Below are 21,524 nucleotides of genomic sequence, written 5' to 3' on the forward strand. Positions count from 1 at the left end.
TGGGTAAATGACCATTTGAAGAAAGGTGGGGTAGCTTCCAAGGTGGATGTGATGTCTGGGAAACTCTTTCTGCTTGAGCTCAGGTACTTTGTGTGGACGGATGCTCTGTCCCCTCCTAGTACTGTGTTCCGGAACAAGCACAGCCTCTTCGTCACTGGAAAGAGTCATAAATTTTTAAAATGCAGGTCAGCAAAACAATGTAAAATGTATTTTCTTCCAGTTGGTATTTCACTGATATTAAAAAACATTACTTGACAAATTAGAAGAACTCCAGCTCTGGCCGGTGGCTCAGTTGGTTGGGGCGTTGCCTGGTACATCAGAGGGCTGCAGGTTTGACTCTTGTCAGGCACATACATACCTAGGTTGTGGGTTCGATTTCGATCAGGGTGCGCACGGGAGGCGACCTATCAATCCTTCTGTCTTCCTCTCTCTCTGATATCAACAGGCATATCCTCAGGCAAGGATTGAAAGAAATTAAAACGACAACAAAGGACTGTGAAGTGCATAACTAATATAGTCCTGAAAGTGCATGGTGATGGAGGGTCGGTCACTTTTCTGGAACCTGTGGGTTATTAACTGCACCTCTTCTCTTTTACTTCCACACACACGCATATTTTCAGCGCTCTCTGTCCTGGTGTTCTTGGCGAGATGATTTGATTCGTTAAGACAGGGACTGACCTTGGCGCAGAGACTGGGTAAGCATTCTAGCTCATCTGCAACGCTATGTGACCTGTTGTCGCTTCTGCATTTTGGTTGCCTTATCTGAAATGTTACCGGTACTTAACTCATTTTTTAGCTTTACAGCAGAAGTAAGATTCTTATCAAGGGCTCAGTTCACCGCTTGAGACCCAAGGTAGTAGACCTTTGATAGGTGGGTCTGTGAGGATAAGCGAGCCACTGGGGCAGAGTCTCAAGAACCTGTAATTATCTTATTACCCCCTAATCCAGTGACATTCCTAGCACTCCAGGTGTGCGGCTGCAGGTGAGCGCCGCGCGTTCCTCTCAGCCAATGAGCGAGCGCAGAGCGCCGGGGCGGGGCGGGGCGGGGCCGCCAGCGGCCAATCGGCTGCCGGGCCGCGCCCCGGGTGCCCCACTAGGCACAGCCAGTCCTTGGCACCTCTCCCGCGCGAGGAGTAGGCAGCGGCCGCGGCTGCTGGAGCCCGGACTCTCCCGGTCCCGCCCCCGGGGCCGTTTGACTCGGGGAAGGAGGGTGTGGACGCAGTCCCGGGCCGGTTGCTGCAGTAGCTGCGTCAGGTGAGTCTGGGAGCCGCAGACACCGGGTGCCCAACTGCACGGCCGGGAAGGCGGGGACGAGGAAGCACTGGCCAAGGAGCCGCCGGAGTCACCCCTCTCGAGTCGCGCCTAGCGTGGGCATGCAGGCGAGAACCCCGCGGGTCGGGCTGCCACTGAGGACCCCGCCGAGCGCTCACTCGCGTCCGGCCCAGGGCGGGAGAGAGCGCGGAGCCGCGAGCGAACCCGGCACCGTAAGCAGCAAGAGTGGCTACGACTTCAGGGCCGCAAGCGAACCCGGCACCATGAGCTGCAAGGGTGGCCACGACTTCAGGCGGGTGGCGATCCGGCGGAAGTCCAACCCCTCCTACCTGCTGCCTGGGACCCCCAGGCCCTGGAGTCGGCCGTCCTCGCACCTGCACCTGGGACGGGCCGAAACGGACACCTTCAGGATCCAGCCATCCGCGGACGCTCCAGGTAAGTGCTTTGGGAGGGAAGGGGCGAACAGAGGGTTGGCTCAAGGGAGGGACGCGCGGGGTGCCCCGTGGGTGCGACATCTCTGTAGGTGGGTCTGCGCGCAGCAAAGGGAGCAGCCGGCGAGGTTTTCCCGGAAGACTGCGCCGGGCCACCTACCCTCTTACCAGTTTTGTCCCTTCCCCCAGAGGACCTTGCTTGGGTAGGAACACGCCTAGGGCTGAGCTTACCCTGCAGGTCAGTTATTAGAGAATTCCGGAAGTAAAGACGTCACTTTAAAAATAAAAGTTTGGATGTAATACCCATTTTCTAGTTACTGTAGTTTAAGTTTCTTCGCTAAATTCTTGCTTTTCGCAAGTCCTCGTTAAGGACTAGTGAGTGGGGGAGATTGATGTTCATCCTGGTGGCAGCCTAGCTCTTGAGTGACCTAGGACTAGCAATCCTGAGTGATCGGGTTTTCCCTTTTGAAAAAAAAAAAAGCCCTTGACTCCCGCCCTGCGAAAAGATGCAAGTCACTAATAGGGAAAAATGTTCCTAATATCAAGAAATGTAATTCTTATTGGTGTTTTTGTATTGACAAATTCAGATTTTAGTAATACAGTACTTTGAGTTCTGAATTCTCAGTGAATCTTAGTATTGGAAGAAATCCTCAAGATGATTCATTCAAGCCCACATCTCCTTAGCTCTTCAAAGGCATTCCTTTCTCCCAAGGTGAACTTGAAACTGTGTAGAACACACTGGAGATATTTTTCTTGATTTGTAAAACTTTACAATCCCCTTGCTTTTTTGTGCTCCTATCATGCCATAACCAGAGATGTCTTGATGTAGATCAGTTATGAGGTAAACCTTTATTTAAACAGCAGAAATACTAATACTACTACTACTAATAAAAACCCTTTAATTCACTTTCACTCATTTTGTTCTGAGTTAGTAAAGCTGTTGTGATGGTTTGAAAGTGATCAGTAGTGGAAGTTTTAAATGTTTCTGTCTAGTCCTTGTCTGAAGCTGTAATAGTCATAGGGCAGAAAAATATGGTGATGACTTACAATTATGATGAATATATAGCCAAATAGGTAAGGCCAGAAATAGTGATGTGAGAAAAATGTAAACAAGTAACTGAATTACGGTGCTTCAGGTCTCAGTTTCCTCATCTGCAAAATGAAGACACCAGTGAAAGACTCTGAAATCTCTTCCAGATTTAGGTGATTCATTCTAAAGTAAGAGGAAGAATGTTTTCTTTCTTTGAAAGTGAAAATGCATTGCTTTGTGTTGAAGTTATTTCTGAGTTAAATTTTCAATTGTTTGAGGTACCCAATGTCTTAATCATCTTGAAGAGAAATGGAATCCATGTTTTTTACATCTTTTTACTTAAAATCACTTGCTTAGTTTTGTTAGCAGAAGATAAAAGTGCCCTCCTGGAAAATGGAGTGACTAGAGTTGTGGCAGTCTACAAATCATTTCCCCAGGGCAGATGTGTTTATAAAAGAGAGTGTACTCTATTTTTATTCAGAACATTTTTTTAATGAAATGGAGAACCTAGCAATAACTTTTCTTGGTCTGTTACATTGTCTTACTATTGTTTACAAAAACTCCCAAGTTCTTTGCTGCTAGTATTTTCAGGGTTGAAAAATATACTGTAACTTCCTGGGTACAGTTGTTTCTTTTTACCATGATATTGTATAATCTGTAGTATCTGTTGGAGAATAATCAGGTGTTTTGACAGGGAGTCTTAAACTGTTGAATGACCAAAGCTCCATTCAATTTGATGGGGTAAGAACATTTTAGAAAGTGCATCCTCCTTTGACTCAAATCTGCCACTCCAATAAGTCTCACCCAGCTATCTACCATTATATAAATAGAATCCTCTCCACATCAAAAAGTAAACAAGGTTTAAATTCCTAAGAAGTTTCAATTTATAATACCTAGGAAAGTGTTTACATATGAAAATCATGACATTCAGGGGTGTCCAGCCTTCTGGCATCTCTGAGCCACACTGGAAGAAGAAGAGTTGTCTTGGACACACAGTTAATACACTGTGATATGTAATCACAAAAAAATCTCATAATGTTTTAAGTGAATTTTACAATTTTGTGATGGGCTGGGCTGCATGTGGCCAGAGGTTGGACACCCCCGGTAGGCCCATTGCATACTCATCAAATTGTTATTTGCCCTCTTAAAGAAGGAACAAGAACTGAGAGGTTGAGAACTTAGCAGAGAATTCAGTTTAATGGTGTTGTGTTATATTCTATGATTGTGAAACCTGCTATTTTTAGAGTTCTCTGCTTTTTACTCAAAAGAAAAAAAGAAGAAAGTCCACCAACTGCATCCTCCATATGCGGTTGGATGTGAGTCTTCTCATCTAGAGGAAAGAGAGGAGTGAGGTTAAATAGCGCACAAGTTCTGGTCCCATTTTCATTACTATTGTGGGAATGGGACCAGGACTCTTAACGAATTTCTTAGTTGCCTCATCTGGACAATGGAAATAACAATACTTTATAAGACTGTTGTAACAACAAAACAAACAAGTAAGCAAAATATAACCAAATACACTGAAATAGAGAGCAGGCTGACAGTAACCAAAGCGGAGACGGGAGGGAATTTCAGGGGAAAAGGGGAAAGGTTTACAAGAACAAATATAAAGGACACATGGGCAAAAATTAAGAGTGGTGGAAATGGGAGGGAGGTGGGGAGCACTGGGGGGGGTGGGCTGGGATGGGAGTAAAAGACAGAAAACTGTACTTGAACAACAACTAAATAAATTTTAAAAATAAAATTAAAAAAATAATCAAAATAATAAAATATAAATCAAGAACTTAAAAAAAAGGATTATTGGGAGGAGTAAGTACAATTATGTAGGTAACTGTTTGGTACCAAACAAGTGTGCCAGATAGTATACTAACAAGGAATCATTTTGCATCTCTGTGTCCCATTTTCCATCTCATTTGTCCCGCTGGCACATGAGAGATGCTTTATAAATGTTCACAATAGCTACTATTATTAAGTGCATTTTGTACTATACTAAGAACTCTGTTATGTGATATACACTTGAATACATATGTATATGAATTTATTTCACAACAATCTTAATAGGTAGGTAGTATAGTATTATGCCAATTTTTCATTTGATGAAATTGAGGCACAGAAATTTTTACTAACTTGTTTGGAATCATACACTGGTACTTGATTACTCAGGATTCAAATTCTAGTGTGCCTGGCATCAAAGGCAATGCTTTTTACTGCACATCATATAAAGTACATAATTCCATTAGGGAAAAAGAAATTCAGAAGGATATTACATAGTATAGGATATTATATACTATATCCTTTAGATAGTATATAGTACAGGATTGAAATTTTCTTAGCTTGTGCTTTTTTTTTAGTTCAACTTGTTCTGTGCCTTCCTCTTTTCCTTTTCTATGGTATGAATATCTGGAGCTCTTGGGGGTAGAGGAAAACCCATTGAATATTTTTTCCTGCTATTATTCAAGGTAGTGTGTTTTCTTCATCACTCCTTAATGTTATGAGAATCCAGAAGGGTTGTATACTGAAGATGCCTTTCTGTTGAAAATACTTCATTTGTTTCTACCTCCAAAGACTCTTTTAATAACCAGGCATTTTCCTGATTTGAAGATGTTGTAAATGTGAGTTCAGGCTTGCTCAGGGAAGGTCAGTGTCATGATCTTCATGAATTACTTTAGGCTTGCTGTTGGTCTGCAGATTTACTCATCAGTTTGATTTTATGGAATGCAGGTTTTTTTTCCTAGGTTGCCATTTAATCGAGGTGTAGCTCCGTCAGAGTGGAACATTGGGGTCTTGTTTCAAGTTCAGTCCTTTCCCATTCCAAAAGCTTAAGGTCAGATCTCCCTTTCCCTTTCTAGACCCCCAGGTTGCTGGGAGGGAGTGGGCTCACAAATTAGTTTGCCAGTAGGGTTTAGATTTATAGTTTTTAATTTTTTCTTATTCTTTGGATATTTCTTTATCTTATGATTTGGGCAGAACACTCAACAGTATACCTCTTGTTACTTATTGAGCATATGGGCACTTTGTGATGGAGGACTCTTCACATTATCATGACATGCAAGCTTTTCATGAGTAGAATTTTTTTTTTTTTACAGATCTCAGGATGGCTGGATTACTCGGGTTTTCAACACATACTCCAATATCTTGAGCACTTTTAGAGCACTCATTTCACCTTTGTTGGGAGGGGGTTGAGATGGAGATTTGGATAAAAGCAATAAGAGTAATTAGCATCCATTGAATGCTGGTCCTGAATCAGGACTAGATGTGTTTTACTTACAATTCTTATTCTTATCACAACCCAGCAACATAGGTGGTATTATCATCACCACTTAGAGAAGAGTTCAGAAACTCTTATCTATAACATAGAACAATTAGCCTACATTTCAGAGGCAGGATTTGAACCAGGTCTCTCTGGCTTAAGTTCTTGTAACAATGGTTTCTAAGATGTCCCAGAGCTTTGAAAGGCAAAGTGCAATGCAATAACAATGTTAGGACCGATGTTATTTGTAACATGAATGAATACATATTATATTTCGAACAGTGATCTAAACAAGTAATTTATTAAAAATGTATTAATAAAATGGTGATGACATCGACATTGTCATTGTTTGTTAGAAGCTGCTTAAAAATGGACTTTGATATGGGAAAGTGCTTTAGAGGAACAAGAACCAGGAAGAATTCTTTTTTTAATTTGGATTTCCTTCCAAAAGCAGTTTAAAGAGTAGTTGGTTGTCTTTCAATGAATAGCCATTCATTAGGGCTCTGCCCAAGGTCACTTACTCTAGACTTCCAGGTTACTTTGATCCAGTCCTGTGGGGGCTGGTACTGGAGTTCTTTTTCACATGCACTCTGCAAAGTTGATTGAAAAAGGACTCAGACATGATGCATTTAATTTTATTGACGTGAGTGCAGTGAGATTCATTCACTAGGTTTGGACCGGAGGTCATGAATCTGTATTTTTTTAAAGTGTACCAGATAATTCTGATGACTTGCTTGGTTTCCAAATGCCATCCTACTGGCTGCTTCAGAACTATTTGGACTGCTAATTCCCAGCCACACCCAAGATATGAGTCAGAAACTCCAGGAGTAGCATTAGAGAAGCTGTATTTTTAACAGGTGTCCCAGATGATTCTGAGTGCAGCCCAGTTTTTAAACCACTGTGCATTCCCAAACATGGGTAAACTTCATCTTTGGTCCCGAGGACAGGTACCCAAGATTTGCAGGTGCAAGGCAAAGAATGACATAGGTCACCCCTCAGCTAACATATCATCTGGGCCCTCTGTACATTTTTGGCACACTTTTTGCCCGTTTCTGGTTGATTCTTAATTGCATTTTTTACATGTCTTTTCTACTTGTTCTTGTTTCTCAACCCCACCCCGTCCTTCTTGAAGTAGACGCTAATTCGTTCTGCTACACTATTTATATCCAACAGGAGTATCTGATGTGAGCTCGGTTGACCCCCTTTTACTTCCTCCTCCCTTTCTCTTCCCTTCAAATGAGTTTAAACTTTGATATTCTGGGGAGCTACTGCCCAGCAGCTTTCTTCCTTAAACCACTGGATGTACTTTCCTTGCTGTTCCTACTGCTTTATCCTTCTCTCTGCTGATTTCTGGGCTGCTTTCTGTTCCCATCACTGGATCAGTACTGTATTACTTACATAATAGCTTGTTTCCAGCCCTTATTCTTAATTTATCAGCGGCATTTGCTTCTTTTTTTAAGCTTTTTTTTTTCGGGGGGCGGGTGTCTGGATTACCTGAGCTCGCCTGATATTTCTAGTTCACTGGATCTCCAAGTTTCTTCCTCCGGCTAGCCCATTTTTCTCCTCTCTTCTCTCCAGCCTCTATTATTCCCTGCCACCTATATTCTTTAGTGGTCTCATCCACTCTCTGGGCTTCAGTAGGTCATCTATACTGTTCTGCTATTTTCAAGGACCTGTGTAAGACATGTAAATGTCAGAAGGGCACCAAAGCGAAACTTCTTTTTCTGATGCAATCAAGCCCTTAGTCCTGACATTCCTTGGAGGTATTACCAACCTTGGAGGTATTTTTAAGTTTATGCTAATTAGTACACTTAAGACGTGAAAAGTCAGTATGCAAAACCAAATAAATTGTAAGATGTCCCACCTGAGGAATACTGAGGGGTTATTGCTTATAGTTTCAAATGTAATACGGTATAAGGTATAGGAAGTTTTCAAATTATACTTAAATTTGGTTAAAAGTAATTACTGAAAACGCTCTAGAAAAAAATAAAATTTTTAAACAAAGTGATTTTCATTTCCTCTGCAGAAAGTTGATTAACATGTAACTTTTTTTCCTCCTAAAATATGCTACTTTAATGCTATTATACTGGTAACTTAACATGAAGATTGGTATTGGGAATCTAAGATGAATAATACAACAGCCATGACCTTCAGTATTTTCACTCTATGAGGAAGAATGTGATATTAATAAATCAGTGTGATTATATGTCACAAGCCCTGTGACATATAAGGCAGTGCTGGGCATGACAGCAGTGACCAGAGTGGTTGCAGTTCAAAGGATGGCACGCTTTGCTGGACTACATCCCATTTTGGGGAAGGTTGTACAGCTGATTTGGACCTTCAAGGTCACTGGTGAGTTCATGTCCGCTGGCTTATGCATCTGGTTGGAGCAGTATCCTGCTGACACAATCTGAAAATCTATACCAGGTTGAAAAATGTTCTCCCCCAAGGTCCGTTCAGAACCCTAAACCAATTAATGCCTCCTATGATCCCAGTAGAGCTACGGGTCCTTCATCCCTTCACTAAGTATTTGAAAGTTTACTGTGAACTAGGCAGTGTTAGGCCCTAGAGATCAAGGTGAAAAGAATACACTGTGATGACTTACAGTGTGGGCTCTGGAGTTGGACTGGCTGGGGTTGAATCCTTCTGCAGTCATTATCTGTGTGATTTGGGTTTCTTTTTACTCAGTTTCCTCATCTATAAAACAGAAATGTAAATATTACCCACATTGTGGGGTTGTTAGAAGAATAAAAAATTAATACTCTTTTTTAAGTGGTCATTTAAAAATTATTTATTGATTTGAATGGGGGAGGGAGATGAGGAGAAGGAGGAGGAAGAGGAGGAGGGGAGAGCCAGACAGACAGAGACAGACAGAGAGAGAGGGAAACATCAATTTGTTGCCCCACTTATTTATGCATTCCTTTGTTGATTCTTGAATGTGCTCTGACCAGGGATAGAACCCACAACCTTGATGTATTGCACCAACACTCTAATCAACTGAGCTACCCAACCAGGGCTGCTCCGGCCCTTGGAGCAATCAACTGGGGCTCGACCACCTACCTAGAACAAATGAGTTGGGGGGACAAGAGGCGCGAAGAATGGCAGCAAGACAAAAGATTCTGATCAAGCTGCAAACTTTATTTTTCCGAACTGGGTATATATATGGGGGGGAGGGAGAGGAAGGAGATTAGGTTGCTTGCTATTGGCTAGCTTGAGACAAAGAAGGGCCCACTTATTGATTACTTGGGTGCAACTGGTACTCGTGGACGCCTCATGTACCTGTAGCCGATTGGCTTTGTGGAGCGCACAGGTTCCTGTAATCAATGCAATGTTTTTAGCTAGAAGCCAGGTGTAAGGTTCCCAACACAGGGCCAAAAAATTAACATTCTTAAAAGGCTTAGAATGGTGCTTGGGAAGTTTTCAAATAATAACAAGTTTTCAGGACTTTCGTTAGGATGACCAGGACTGTCTTCACAGTCTGGATTTCTTTTGGCATTTTATGTGTATCTCTAATCCAGTGCTATCTTAATGGATTGTGATTGATTGTTTACAGTGGTACCCACTGAGCGCAAGTTGTTGCTCAACGTGCAAGCTGTCCTAGGCACCTGTCTTCCCATCCCCTTTCATAAATGCCCCCTGCTTAGCCCTCCCCCACTCCCCTCACCCCCTGCCAAAAGTGCCTTTCACCACTGGCCTCCTCAGTCTTTCCTCCTGTGCTGAGCTGCACCCACTTTGATGTCAACCTGCCCTAAAGCCTGAGTTATCACCACTCTCTTCCTCTCTTCCCAACACTGGTTCCCTGTTGACTCAAGTGGCACCTGATTATTTCCCATGACCCACAGAGCTCCTGGTCAGGACCTGGCTTTCCTATTTGTCTTCCACCCCTACAGAAAAAAATCCTTCTGCCACCTCAATTTCTTTCTTTCTTTTTAAATAGGCCACTTTTATCTCTTTTTCCAAAATCCTCATCTGAGGACATTTTTTTCATTGCTTTTTAGAGGGAGAGGAAAAGAGAGAGAGAAACATCAATGTGAGTGAGAAACATCAGTTCGTTGCCTCCCATATGCACACAGACCTGGGATCAAACCCCCAACTTAGGTGTATGCCCTGATTGGGAATCCAACCTGCATCCTTTCAGTTGCAGGACAATGCTCTAGCCAAATGAGCCACACCAGCCAGGGCCAGCCACCTTAATTTCTTCACTGATGTTCTTTCCTGTTTTTCTATTCTACCTGCCCCCCCCCCCCCAGTCCCTAACTCAACTCACCCTTTCCTCAAGGTTTACTCAGGGACTCAATAAATATTGAGTAAACAGAAGAACCCCAAAGCAGCGTGGCACATCTTGCTGCAACGTGAGAATTCTCATGTAACACTGTCAGCAAACGCAGTTGGGTTCCTTCAGTGGTCCTGAGTTTCTAATAAGTGAGAACACTCAGAGAGAGGCTAAATGACTTACTAGCTGTGCTGTACAACAGAGGGAATGTCAGGTGTAACCCTTTCTGATCAGTGGTCCCTGCTTGCAAAGTAAATGCCCCCAAATCGGTGGTTTTCATCTTTCCTTCTGTGCCTGCACCGCTCATATGCCCCTTTCCGGAATATGCAGCAATTTTGTGTGGGGGCGTGTTAGGAAGGCGTAGGAATAGTGTACTTTGTTCTGTTGGAGAATTCATGGAGTAGATGTCGCTTTTAGTTCAACTGTTTATATTATTCTGGCATTCTTTCTGATGCCCTGAAGTTTTAACTTGAGAGGTATTGGGGTTTGTAGGGTCTGGGTTGCTCCCCCACTGACAGACCCCAAGATGCTTTCTTGTATCGTTGGGAGCTGCATTATCTTACAGCTCTATCACTTTCCATTTCTGCTGTCTACGTTGTCTTTCACAGCTTTTTTTTTTTTGCCTGTTGTTTCTCACTGTTAGGACTTGGTCTTCAAGGACAAAAGCCCTAATGAAAGTCCTCCTTTCTTTTTCCTTCTGTCATCTCTAGTGGGCATGTCTTCAAACACAATCTGAGAGGCAGAAATTAGGGATGATCAGAAGCTAGATCAGAAGCTAGCTCCCAGCTCTTAGAGAAAAAGATGAGACTGTGGAATATTTGATACCTGAAATATCACTGTATTGTTTTTCATCTTTTAATGTATTTCCTCTAAATCTGAAAGGTACCCTATTTCATAATTCTCAAAAAGATGCTTCTTTCAGTTGATGGTGTTCTGAAAATTGTGAGGGGTTGAAATGTAGATTTGCCTAAATTTTAAAATATAATTGCACAATATTTACTGCCTCTGAATAATAGTAAAGTTTATGAAATACATTCCTGGATTATATAACTGAAAACATTGATGAAGAACTTCCCTGCTTCTCTATCCCAACACACACTATATGTGGCTGTCCCTTCTGTGTCTTTGGTTATTGCTTCAGCCCTCTTAATCATAATTACAATCATGAAAGTCATAATAATAATAAATAGCTGTTATGTATTGAGTACTTCTTTTGTTGGTCAGGCAGGGACCTAAGTGCTTGATGTGTATAAACTCAATTATCACAGGACTCATTATTCCCATTGTTCAGAATAAGAGTCAGAAGCCAGGACAGGATTAAATAAGTCCAAGTTCACAGGGCTGGTGGGGTGGGGGTGGGGGGGTGTCATAGGACTTAAACCAATGCTCTTAACCCCTGTACTTTTATCTCCCATAACTTTGTTATTCTTATTACCAGTTTTTATCATCTCTGAACGTAAAGATACTCATTATTGATCTATATTAATGGAGAAATATTTTCCTTTTATATTTTTATCCAGAATATTAAATACAAAAGCAACTTTATAATCTACTGTAGGTAGTGAGGAAGGGAAAGAAAAACACTTTCAAGAAGGAAGAGAAACATATTCTTAGAAAAGATTCTGGAAATGGAAACAAGTATAGCTTCCTGATCTTTGTTGGGTGACAGAATTTCTGGGGAACACCTCCTTCAAGCCCTCTGCTGCTTTCTAGGAACTCGTTTGACTACATTGTTTCATATCTCATTAGCTTGGTGATAGTCGCCCACTAAACTTTGAAGTTCTATAAAAAAAAAAAAGATCATCAAAAGGAAAATTTTACTTAAAAAAAAACCACCTAAAACAATGTTTATTTTAAAAAGAACCACTTTAATATTTCTAACTAAGAGAATTAGCTATAGCCTATTTTTATTCTTAAAAACTTAGCATAATAAAAAATTGGGTTTGAGTAGTTATATTCAAAGATGCTGTCCACTGTGCAAGAACGAGGGAACTGACTAGGGTGCTAATTAGGGCCCCTCTACAGTCCTTTTATAGAAAGTGGTAAACTCAGGCCACTGGTTATGAAAACAGTGAAAAGAAGGGAAGAGGAGGGTTCAGGAGGAAGCCAGGGGGCAGCTGCCAATGATGGCAACCTTTGTTCCCAAGTCCCTGTGGTGCCCAGTTTAAGCTCCTTTTCATTGAGAACTGATGTCCATTTCCAAATTTAGGAACTGAATGGCCAACTTGTATGTTTTTGTTAACCTGGGAGATTTGCTTTAACCATATTGTGGGCATCGGGAAGGTTAAAAAAAAAAAGAAATAGAAAATTAAGAGATACTCGCATAACCCCCACTTTGAGTGGGCAGCTGTCATAACGTCTGAAAGTGATGAGCTGGCAGGGGTGGGTGAGGTGGTTCTGTTACTTTTGACCTTGACGGTGACTCACTTCTGCAAACTTAAGGGAAATTGTGTTGGCAATGGCACGTATCGCTGATGCACTAAAAGCCCTTCTTTGAGAATATTTGTTCCCACGGATCTTTTGTTAGTTGTCCATTTCTGACCCAAGATTCCTGGGTCCCATTACAATTTATACTTTTTCATCTGGAAAAGGATTTTTATTTTTATTCCTTGTGTTGGGTCTCAAAGCCAGTTCTTTACAATGAGTTCCTACAAATGTTATAACGACTCATTCAGAAAACAGGCTTTGTTATGGACTTTTGGAAAAGTTTAATAGTTTACATTTGCTTATTTTCTTTTGTCCAAAAATATCCCCCCAAGAATAGATGAAGAAAGTAATTTCCCTTTATTATTTTTTTCTTCTAATATCTTCTCTTTGCTCATGTGTCATGTGATACCACTTTTTATTGTATACCCAAAGGGCATGACTAATAGGAAATTTCAGTCACTTGAAACCTTACTTTCATCCCTGACTGGTGTAGCTCAGTGGATTGAGTACTGGCCTATGAACAAGAGGGTTGCTGGTTCGATTCCTAGTCAGGACACATGCCTGGGTTGCTGACCAGGTCCCCAGATGAGTACGCACAAGAGACAACCACACATTTATGTTTCTCTTTCTCTTTCTCTTTCCCTTCCCCCTCTCTAAAAGTAAATAAATGAAATATTTTAAAAAAGAAACTTACTTTCAGTGTTTAAAAACTATTGAATTCATCTATTTTATGTCTTTATTTAAATGTACCTTCTCACTGAGGCCTTTCCCTGGCTACCTTATGTAAAAAAGGAAGCCCCGTTCCTATACTCCTTACCTTGTTTTATTTTTTACTGTAACACTGACCACCCTCTAACTCTGTGCTTTTAATACTATTTCCAGTCCCCCACCCAGTACACACGCTAAACCCCATGAGGGCAGGGGCTGTGCCTGCTGCATTCTGTCCTGCAAAGGAAGGGCGCAGTCAGGACTCCTAGAGTGCAGACTGCCAAGCTGAGGCTGCAGGACGCTACGCAGCTGGTCTCTGAGCCAGGAAGACGGTGACTGGGGCCAGGGGACGTGGTGCAAGTGAGCGTTGCACAGACCTCAGAAGAAGGGTGGCAGGTCTGGGACACAGCGTCTGGGACACGTGGGCTGCTGTCTTGACAAGAACAGGTGGAGGCAGAGCGTGGGATCAAGCTTATTTAAGACTAGGGAAAGGAGTTGGCACGAGGCCTTCAGTTCACCAGGTTGAAAGTTGTATATACAGAGAATCTTTCTTCATCATCTCTTGTCGTAACTTGTTGAGTCACTTTAACATGTTTAACAGGAAGATGAACCTTCATGTTAGTTAGCATCAGGAGAGCAGGGACTATACCCGTCTAGTTCCCTGCTATTTCTCCAATACCTAGAAGAGTTTCTGGCTCATTTGAGGCGTTTGTGAAATTCTAAATGCCTCATTGAGTGAATGAAATCCTAAGTTGACTGCCACATTTTCAAAGTGCATATTTTATGAAGGTCCAATGCCTAATTTGAATATACTTAAGTAAACCAGTGGTTCTCAGCCTGGGCAATTTTGACTCTCAAGGAATATTTGGCAATATCTGGAGCTACTGGGATCCAGGGAGGAGAGGTTCAGGTGCTGCTAAACCTCCTGCAGTGCGAGGGGCTGCCTGCCACAAAGTTAGCAGGCCCAGAGTGTCAACCGTGCCAGCTTGAGAAATCCCACACTAACCAAATATCTTGTTGGTGGTCATCTTAACCATCATAATTAGTGTTAAAGAAAATCTTTTGCTTTCCAACTGCTTTCATTTTAGAGAACTTTAAGACCCTTTAAGATCCATTAGTAGATGTTTGATATTTATTATTTATTTTTTAGAGAGTGGGGGGAAAGGAGGGAGAATAGGAGGGAGAGAAACATTGATATGAAAAACATCAATCAATTGGTTGCCTCTCACACATCCCCAGCTGGCGACCTGGCCCGCAACCCAGGCATGTGCCCTGACCAGGAACTGGGACAAAAGTTATCTTTCTAAAAGTTTTGCTGTATTAGTTTTTTCAGATACCTTCAAAAGGTCCCAGGGCCAACTCTAATTACCAATTAAAATACATACCCCTATGACCTTTCTGTCCACAGGTTGGCCCGCAATCCACTGAGCCACACCAACCAGGTCTGTTTCTTTTGATTTCACAATGGCAGAGATAGTCCAATGGAAATCACAGGAGAAAAAAGAAACCTGGTATAATTTAATGGCCAGAATGCCACTTCTAGTATGTTACATTATATCCTTCATCTGGTACACGAAATTAAAATTGCAAAATCCTTCAGTTGAAATATCTAAGAAATTATATACTATCTTGCTGTGTACAGTGCTGAATATTAAAACCTTTTTAAAATTATTTTTAATTGATTTTAGAGAGAGAGGGAGGGAGAAAGAGAGAGAAACATTGATTTGTTGTTCCACTTCTTTCTGCATTCACTGGTTGATTTGTATGTGCCCTGACCAGGGATAGAACCTGCAACCTTAGAGTATAGGGATAACGCTCTAACCAACTGAGCTACGGGCCAGGGCATTGAAACAATTTTTTATGACATGGATAAAGTGTAAATATTCATTACTGAAATATTGGATGGTATTGTAATTTTTTTCTACTTGTCATGTCAAAATGTTAGACAGTTCCTGTAATACCCAAAACTGACACACTCATGTAGACAGTTCTCTCCAGAGCTGCTCTTGCTTCTCCCCTAATCTGTAGCTTTTTATCTGCTGTGAGCAATGGAAACACTAAAAGCAAGAGTAAAGAATTGACTGAGTGAAGCTAACATGAGTAAAGTACAGCGTTTTCAACATCATGACCAGAGTACATGCTTTTTTCTTTTTCAACTCGGGCTGATGTTCTAATGGTTACTACCGTCATCCCAAACCCATCTTATGTACCAGAAAGTGCCGTGTTAGTAGATGTTCAGTATTTCCAAGTCATTTCTGTAAAGCAAGTGAGAATGTAATGTTTTCCAAGATGAGAAGAGATGTCCGAAGGAACATTACTGCATATTCCTACCTGCATCACTGGAGAGCAGTAACATTCTGAAAAAATAATTTCCACAATGAAAAGGAACATATACATGATATGCAGGGATGATACAGTGAAATGATGTGCAATAGTAGGATTGTGTGTCTAGAAAAGATATTTCACTTTTGATGAAAATGAAAAGACACCGGTGAAATGCAAAACATCCAAAAGAGTAAAAAGATACTTCATTTTCTTTTGAAAAAGATACAAAAGAAAAAGATATTTTGTTTTCACTGGATGTTAATGTAAGATCACTTTGCCATAGATTGACCTGGAGGGTATTATGCTAAGTAAAATAACTTAGTCAGAAAAAGACAACTGCCATATGATTTCACTAATATGTGGAATTTAAAGAACAATATAAACAAACAAACAAAAGAGAAACAGACTCATAAATACAGAGAACAGAATCGATGTTCGCCAGAGGGAAGGCGGTTGGGGGACTGGGTGAAAAAGGTGACGGGATTGAGAAGTACAGATGGGTGGTTATAAAATAGGCCTGGGGGCGTGTGGCGGACCCTGGCCAGCAGAGTCTGCCTGTTGTGGTTGATGGCGAGAATGCACAGGCAACAACAATCCTGTGGGTTTTTCCCCACAGGGAACAGCACAGCTGCTCTCTCAAGGGGAGAGAGTCTATGGATGCCTCGGTCACTCCCTCAAGAGGGAAGCACCCTGACCCTTGCCTAGACAGGCTTTTGTTGTTTTCCTTGGGTCTTGCATCAGAGAAAAATTTTTTTTACCTATTATATAAAATATTATTGTCTACATTTTAGGTACAATCAAGGAAATGAAAATAACATGCAGAGGGGAATAGTGATAAGCCGATTAGCTCTGTCCTTGGGAGAACTCATACAGGCTTTGGAAATTACCTTGAAAATAGACAATACACATTTGTTGTTTTAGACCAGGGTGATAGAGTTTTAGCAAGAGCAAACTATAACAATCTGTATGCATTTTCTAGGCTTGATTCCCATGGGAAAAATCAGTTTGAAGGTCAGGCTCCTGCCCACCACTTCTCTTCTGCAGGTTTTTTCCATACAGAGCTGAGTCACATTTGCCAGGCCAAAACAAACCAGTCCCCCACAGGGATGTAAAGTGCAGCATAGAAAATACAATCAATAATATTGTAATGATTGTGTATGGTGCCAGGTGGGTACTGGAAATATCAGGGGGTTCACTTTGTAAAGTATACGATTGCCTAACCACTATGTTGTACACCTAAAACTAATACAAACATTTTTTTTAAGTTCATTTTGCACCCTGGCCAGGTGGCTCAGTTGGTTACAACATAGTCCATACCCCAAAATGTTGCAGGTTCAATCCCTGGTCCGGACATGTACTGGAGGAAACTGATCGATGTTTTTCTCTCACATTGATCTCTCTCCCTCCTTCTCTCTCTCCTTTCCTCTCTAAAGTCAATACACATATTCTCTTGTTCATTTTTAAAAAGTTCATTTTGCAAGATTTTAGGAGCAAATGCAAACATTTAGAATATGAGATCTGCTGGTTCTATTCAAGTCAATACCACAGGTATCTGTCTAAAAGTTTTGCTGTATTAGTTTTTTCAGATATCTTCAAAAGGCCCCAGGGCCAACTCCAATTACCAATTAAAATACACACCCCATACGCCACATTTGCCCTGCAAGATGTGCACGCGTGTTTTTGTGCACATTACACACGGGATTGTTGTGCCCATGGTATGCAATCATGATACTCATGTGTAATGCACATCCTTATTTTTCCCTCAGAAATTTGGGCAAAAAATTACACATGGCACAATATGGGTATGTATGTACTGGTGTATCAAATTTGTAGCTAGCATTACTGAGTACTGAATATGTAGATGTACTTATGTACTTAGGTACTGAATATGTAAATGTACATTACTTAAGTAATGCTTTAAACTCATTACTTAATTTAACCCTTCATAATCTTACCAAATGAATACTTTCATTATCCCAATTTTATAAAGAAACTGCCTCAGGGAGGTCGTGCAGCTCACCCAGAGCTGTAAGGAATAGAGGCAGGATTTTCGCCCAGGCCAGACCGATGACAGAGCCAGCTCTCTGAACCGGTTTTAACACACTTTCAAGACATAAAGTTTCTCCTTGCAGAACAAAAATTTTCTATCATTCATTATTATATTTGGTATTTTTTATTCACTACTCTATGACTTATATTTGGTACACAGAAAAAATTCAGTCGAAACACCATTTGGTGCCTCATCACATTGTGCACATTGTGTAGATTTTTGATTTAGAATAAATTCGAACCTTGTTCACAAGTTCATCACATTCTAAATGTCACTTATCTTCAACAGTTTCAAGTAGTTCCCATTTTCCTAGCATAAAGCGCTGAGAAGGCAATTAAGGTAATTACACTCATAAAGAAACCAGAGTGGGCTCAGCTGCAGGAAAATACTAATTTACATGAACCAAGTGACCTTCCTGAGGAAGACAGTGTGATTAAAGCTTTCTTCTTTGAGAAGGCCAGAGTATTTCAAAGTAGCTAAGAAATGAATTTGGCCTAAGAATTAAAATTCTTTTTATGTGCATGAAATTTACTGGGAAGGGGGAGAACTATTTTAAATATTCTAGCTGTAAAGAGAGAGTTATTTGTATTCAAATTCTTACTGCTCACCTGAGCCTGACTTGTTAGTTACAGGATAACCACCTTTTCTGTGGCAAGGGAAGAACTAATGCAAGTTCACAGAGTCAGAACAAATTACCGAGCTTTTAAGAGTCTCCTCCATTTTAAAAATGCAGACAGGAGGTTTTAGAATGTAGTAGTAATGAAAAGAGCCAGGAAGGGATGGAGTGTATAAGGAACCCTAGAAAACGCAGAGAAAAGGCTCAGCTCATGATCCAGGTCAGATTAAATGTATTATCAGAGAGCTGATCCCTTAGTTTGACCAAAGGTTGGTTTGTTTTTTTCCTTGCACCCCACCCATGATAGAGATTTTCACAGATGAAGCTTTGTCTCCTCCTTCCCCCAAATTAACTGATGCGAATAACTTCAATAGCTACAGTCAAAGGATACTTGGTTACGAAACACAGGTACATTTTTTAAAGTTGTAGTTGAAAGCGCTTTAAAATTGAATTGTCTCTCACAAGTACCAAGGAAACTTATTTTTAAAAAATTCTATTTTAGGAAAAAAAAAGAGAAAGAAACAGAGTCATGCAAAAATGAAAGGAGGCATCTGGGTTAGCTGTAGGATGTTTAGCAGCACCCTGACCTCTCCTTCCCAGATACCAAGAGCTCTAGACGGTGCCAAGTATTCCTTGAGAGTCAAAATAGAGAGCCCTCTGCCTGCCCTGTGTGAGAGCTCTTGTTTCTAGCGGAACACACTCTCATCCTTCAGTCCTTCATTGCTTCATTCCCTTGTTCCGTGCACGTGGCTTCGTGGTTTTGGTTAGTAGCTTGTTAGTCTAGGTAGACTTTTTTTTTAGGTAAATATTTCTGATAATAGAGTGGAGATTACATGCACTTGAAACTGTCGCTTTTTGGCAAGGGCGAGGTAATGTATGAATCACCCAGCACCCAGACATATCTTGAACTGTGTGGTTCCTGCCTACTGCCATCTGCCTAAATCAAACTTCTGAATCAGTTCTTTTCTAGAGAAATTACTAGGTGATCCAAATTTATGAGTGCTTGGCTAGTAGCCGCCTGGTTTTATGGTATGTTTTACGATCAGTAAACTCCCCCGTCCCTCCCCAGTTGAGCGGAGTTCATTGAACAGTGAGCTCTGCGATCTGGCCACAGTGGCTCCCTTCAAGCAAGAGCTTTCTCCTCAGAGCTCACGTTCCTCAAAGTGTTAGCTTGTTATGACTGAGAAAGGTCTGTGAAAAACAGGTGATCAGGTGGGGAAAGTCTTATTCTGGGAAAACACTACTGGTAGTCACCAAAAAGCCGAATGAAAATTAATGATACAGCTTTCAAGTTCAGGTTTTTCGTATTGAATTGGGATAACAGTTTTGAAAAAGAAATGCTATTTAAAAGGGCTTAACACCAAACTAAAGTAATAAACTGTGTTTAAAACAGGCCAACTTAAAAAAAAAAACAGTTTTACTGAAATGTACCATATTTTGCCGTGTGTAATGTGCACCCACATTTTTGACCCAAAGTTTCAGGAAAAAAATCTTTTGTTTTAATTTCTCAATTCTATTTATTTATTTATCTATTTATTTATATTTAAAAACAAAACTGATGATCATATCCCAAGGAATTATTTTGTATATGGATATTGTTATTTTCTAGAGTTACACATTTAACGAATAAGCATAAATAAAAGAATTAAAAACATTTATATAGACACAGAATTAGTGCCACCGATGTACAATGCACATCCTTATTGTTTTTTTCTTTTTAAAAAATATTTTTTTAATTCAATTTAATTTTTTTATTGATTATGCAATTCCAGTTGTTCTATTCCCCCCTTCATTCCCCTTCACCCTACCCCCATCCCCACCATTACCTCCCCTTTAGTTTATGACCAATGTCTCAAATTCTTTAGATTCTATATTTCCACTACTATTCTTGCCCTCCCATCTATTTTCTATCTACTGTCTATGCTACTTATTTTCTGTACCTTCTCTCCCCTTCTCCTCCTCCCACTCCCCTGTTGCTAACCCTCCTTGAGATCTTCATTTCTATGTTTCCACTCCTGATCTAGCTGTCCTTTTAGTTTGCTTTCGTTTTAGGTGTGGTTGTTAATAACTGTGAGTTTGCTGTCCTTTCACTGTTCATGTTTTTTTAACTTCTTTTTCCTAGATAAGTCCCTTTAACATTTCATATAATAAGGGCTTGGTGATGATGAACTCCTTGAATTTGGTCTTATCTGAGAAGCACTTTATCTGTCCTATTCTAATTGAAAACTTTGCTGGATAGAGTAATCTTGGTTGTAGGTCTTTGGTTTTTAATGACTTGGAATACCTCTTTCCAGCCCCTTCTTGCCTGTAAGGTCTCTTTTGAGAAATCCACTGACAGTCTGAAGGGAACTCCTTTGTAGGTGACTGTCCCCTTAGCTCTTGCTGCTTCTAGGATTCTCTCCTTCATTTTAATCTTGGCTAATGTAATGATGATGTGCCTTGGTGTGTTCCTTCTTGGGTCCAACTTCTTGGGGACTCTCTGAGCTTCCTGGATTTCCTGGAAGTCTATTTCCTTTGCCAGATTGGGGAACTTCTTTATTATTTGTTCAAATACGTTTTCCACTGGTGGCTGTGCCTTTCCCCCTTCTGGTGCCCCTATAATTCGGATGTTGGAGCGTTTAAAGATGTCCTGGAGGTTCCTAAGACTCTTCTCATTTCTTTGAATTCTTGCTTCTTGACTCTTTTCTGTTTGGCCATTATTTGCTTTCTTCTGGTCCACTCCATTGATTTGAGTCCCAATTTCCTTTTCATCGCTATTGGTTTCCTGTGCAATTCCATTCATTTCAATTAGTTTCACCTTCATATGTTTGTCTAATTTGTGGCTATAATCAACCAGATCTGTGAGCATCCTGATCACCAGTGTTTTAAACTGTGCGTCTGAGAGTTTTGCTCTTTCTTCATCGCTTAGATTTATAGGCTCTGGGGCTTTGAGATCTTCTTGAGCCATTTTTGGTCTGTTCGCACCTGTTAAGTGTGAGGAGCGGAGCCTTGGACTCCAAGGTCGCTGGGTCGTGACGCTATATGTGGGGGCGTGGTCAGAGCGGGAAAATGGCGGTGCCCTTGCTGCTGCTCGCCGCTGGGGCCTGCGGGGTCCCGTCTAACCACCCACTCCCTCCCTGGTCTATCAGCGCACGAATGTGCA

The 21,524-nt window shown here is 41.1% G+C and overlaps 1 protein-coding gene across 2 annotated transcripts in view; it reads left to right on the top strand.

Moving 5' to 3' along the window:
- The first annotated feature begins 1,148 nt into the window (after positions 1–1,148).
- FGD4 (FYVE, RhoGEF and PH domain containing 4) overlaps positions 1,149–21,524 on the top strand; it is a 217,521-nt gene continuing 197,145 nt past the window's right edge. The window contains exon 1 of one of the 2 annotated variants that reach the window (XM_053661567.1): positions 1,149–1,707. In XM_053661567.1, coding sequence (XP_053517542.1) covers positions 1,374–1,707 — 334 coding nt within the window. In that variant the 5' untranslated portion in view covers positions 1,149–1,373. The remainder of the gene's footprint in view (positions 1,708–21,524) is intronic. The other variant, XM_053661568.1, reaches the window with a different exon arrangement.

This window comes from Artibeus jamaicensis, unplaced genomic scaffold, assembly GCF_021234435.1.
Source record: "Artibeus jamaicensis isolate MK-2021 breed Jamaican fruit bat unplaced genomic scaffold, CSHL_Jam_final contig_233, whole genome shotgun sequence".
NCBI lineage: Eukaryota > Metazoa > Chordata > Mammalia > Chiroptera > Phyllostomidae > Artibeus > Artibeus jamaicensis.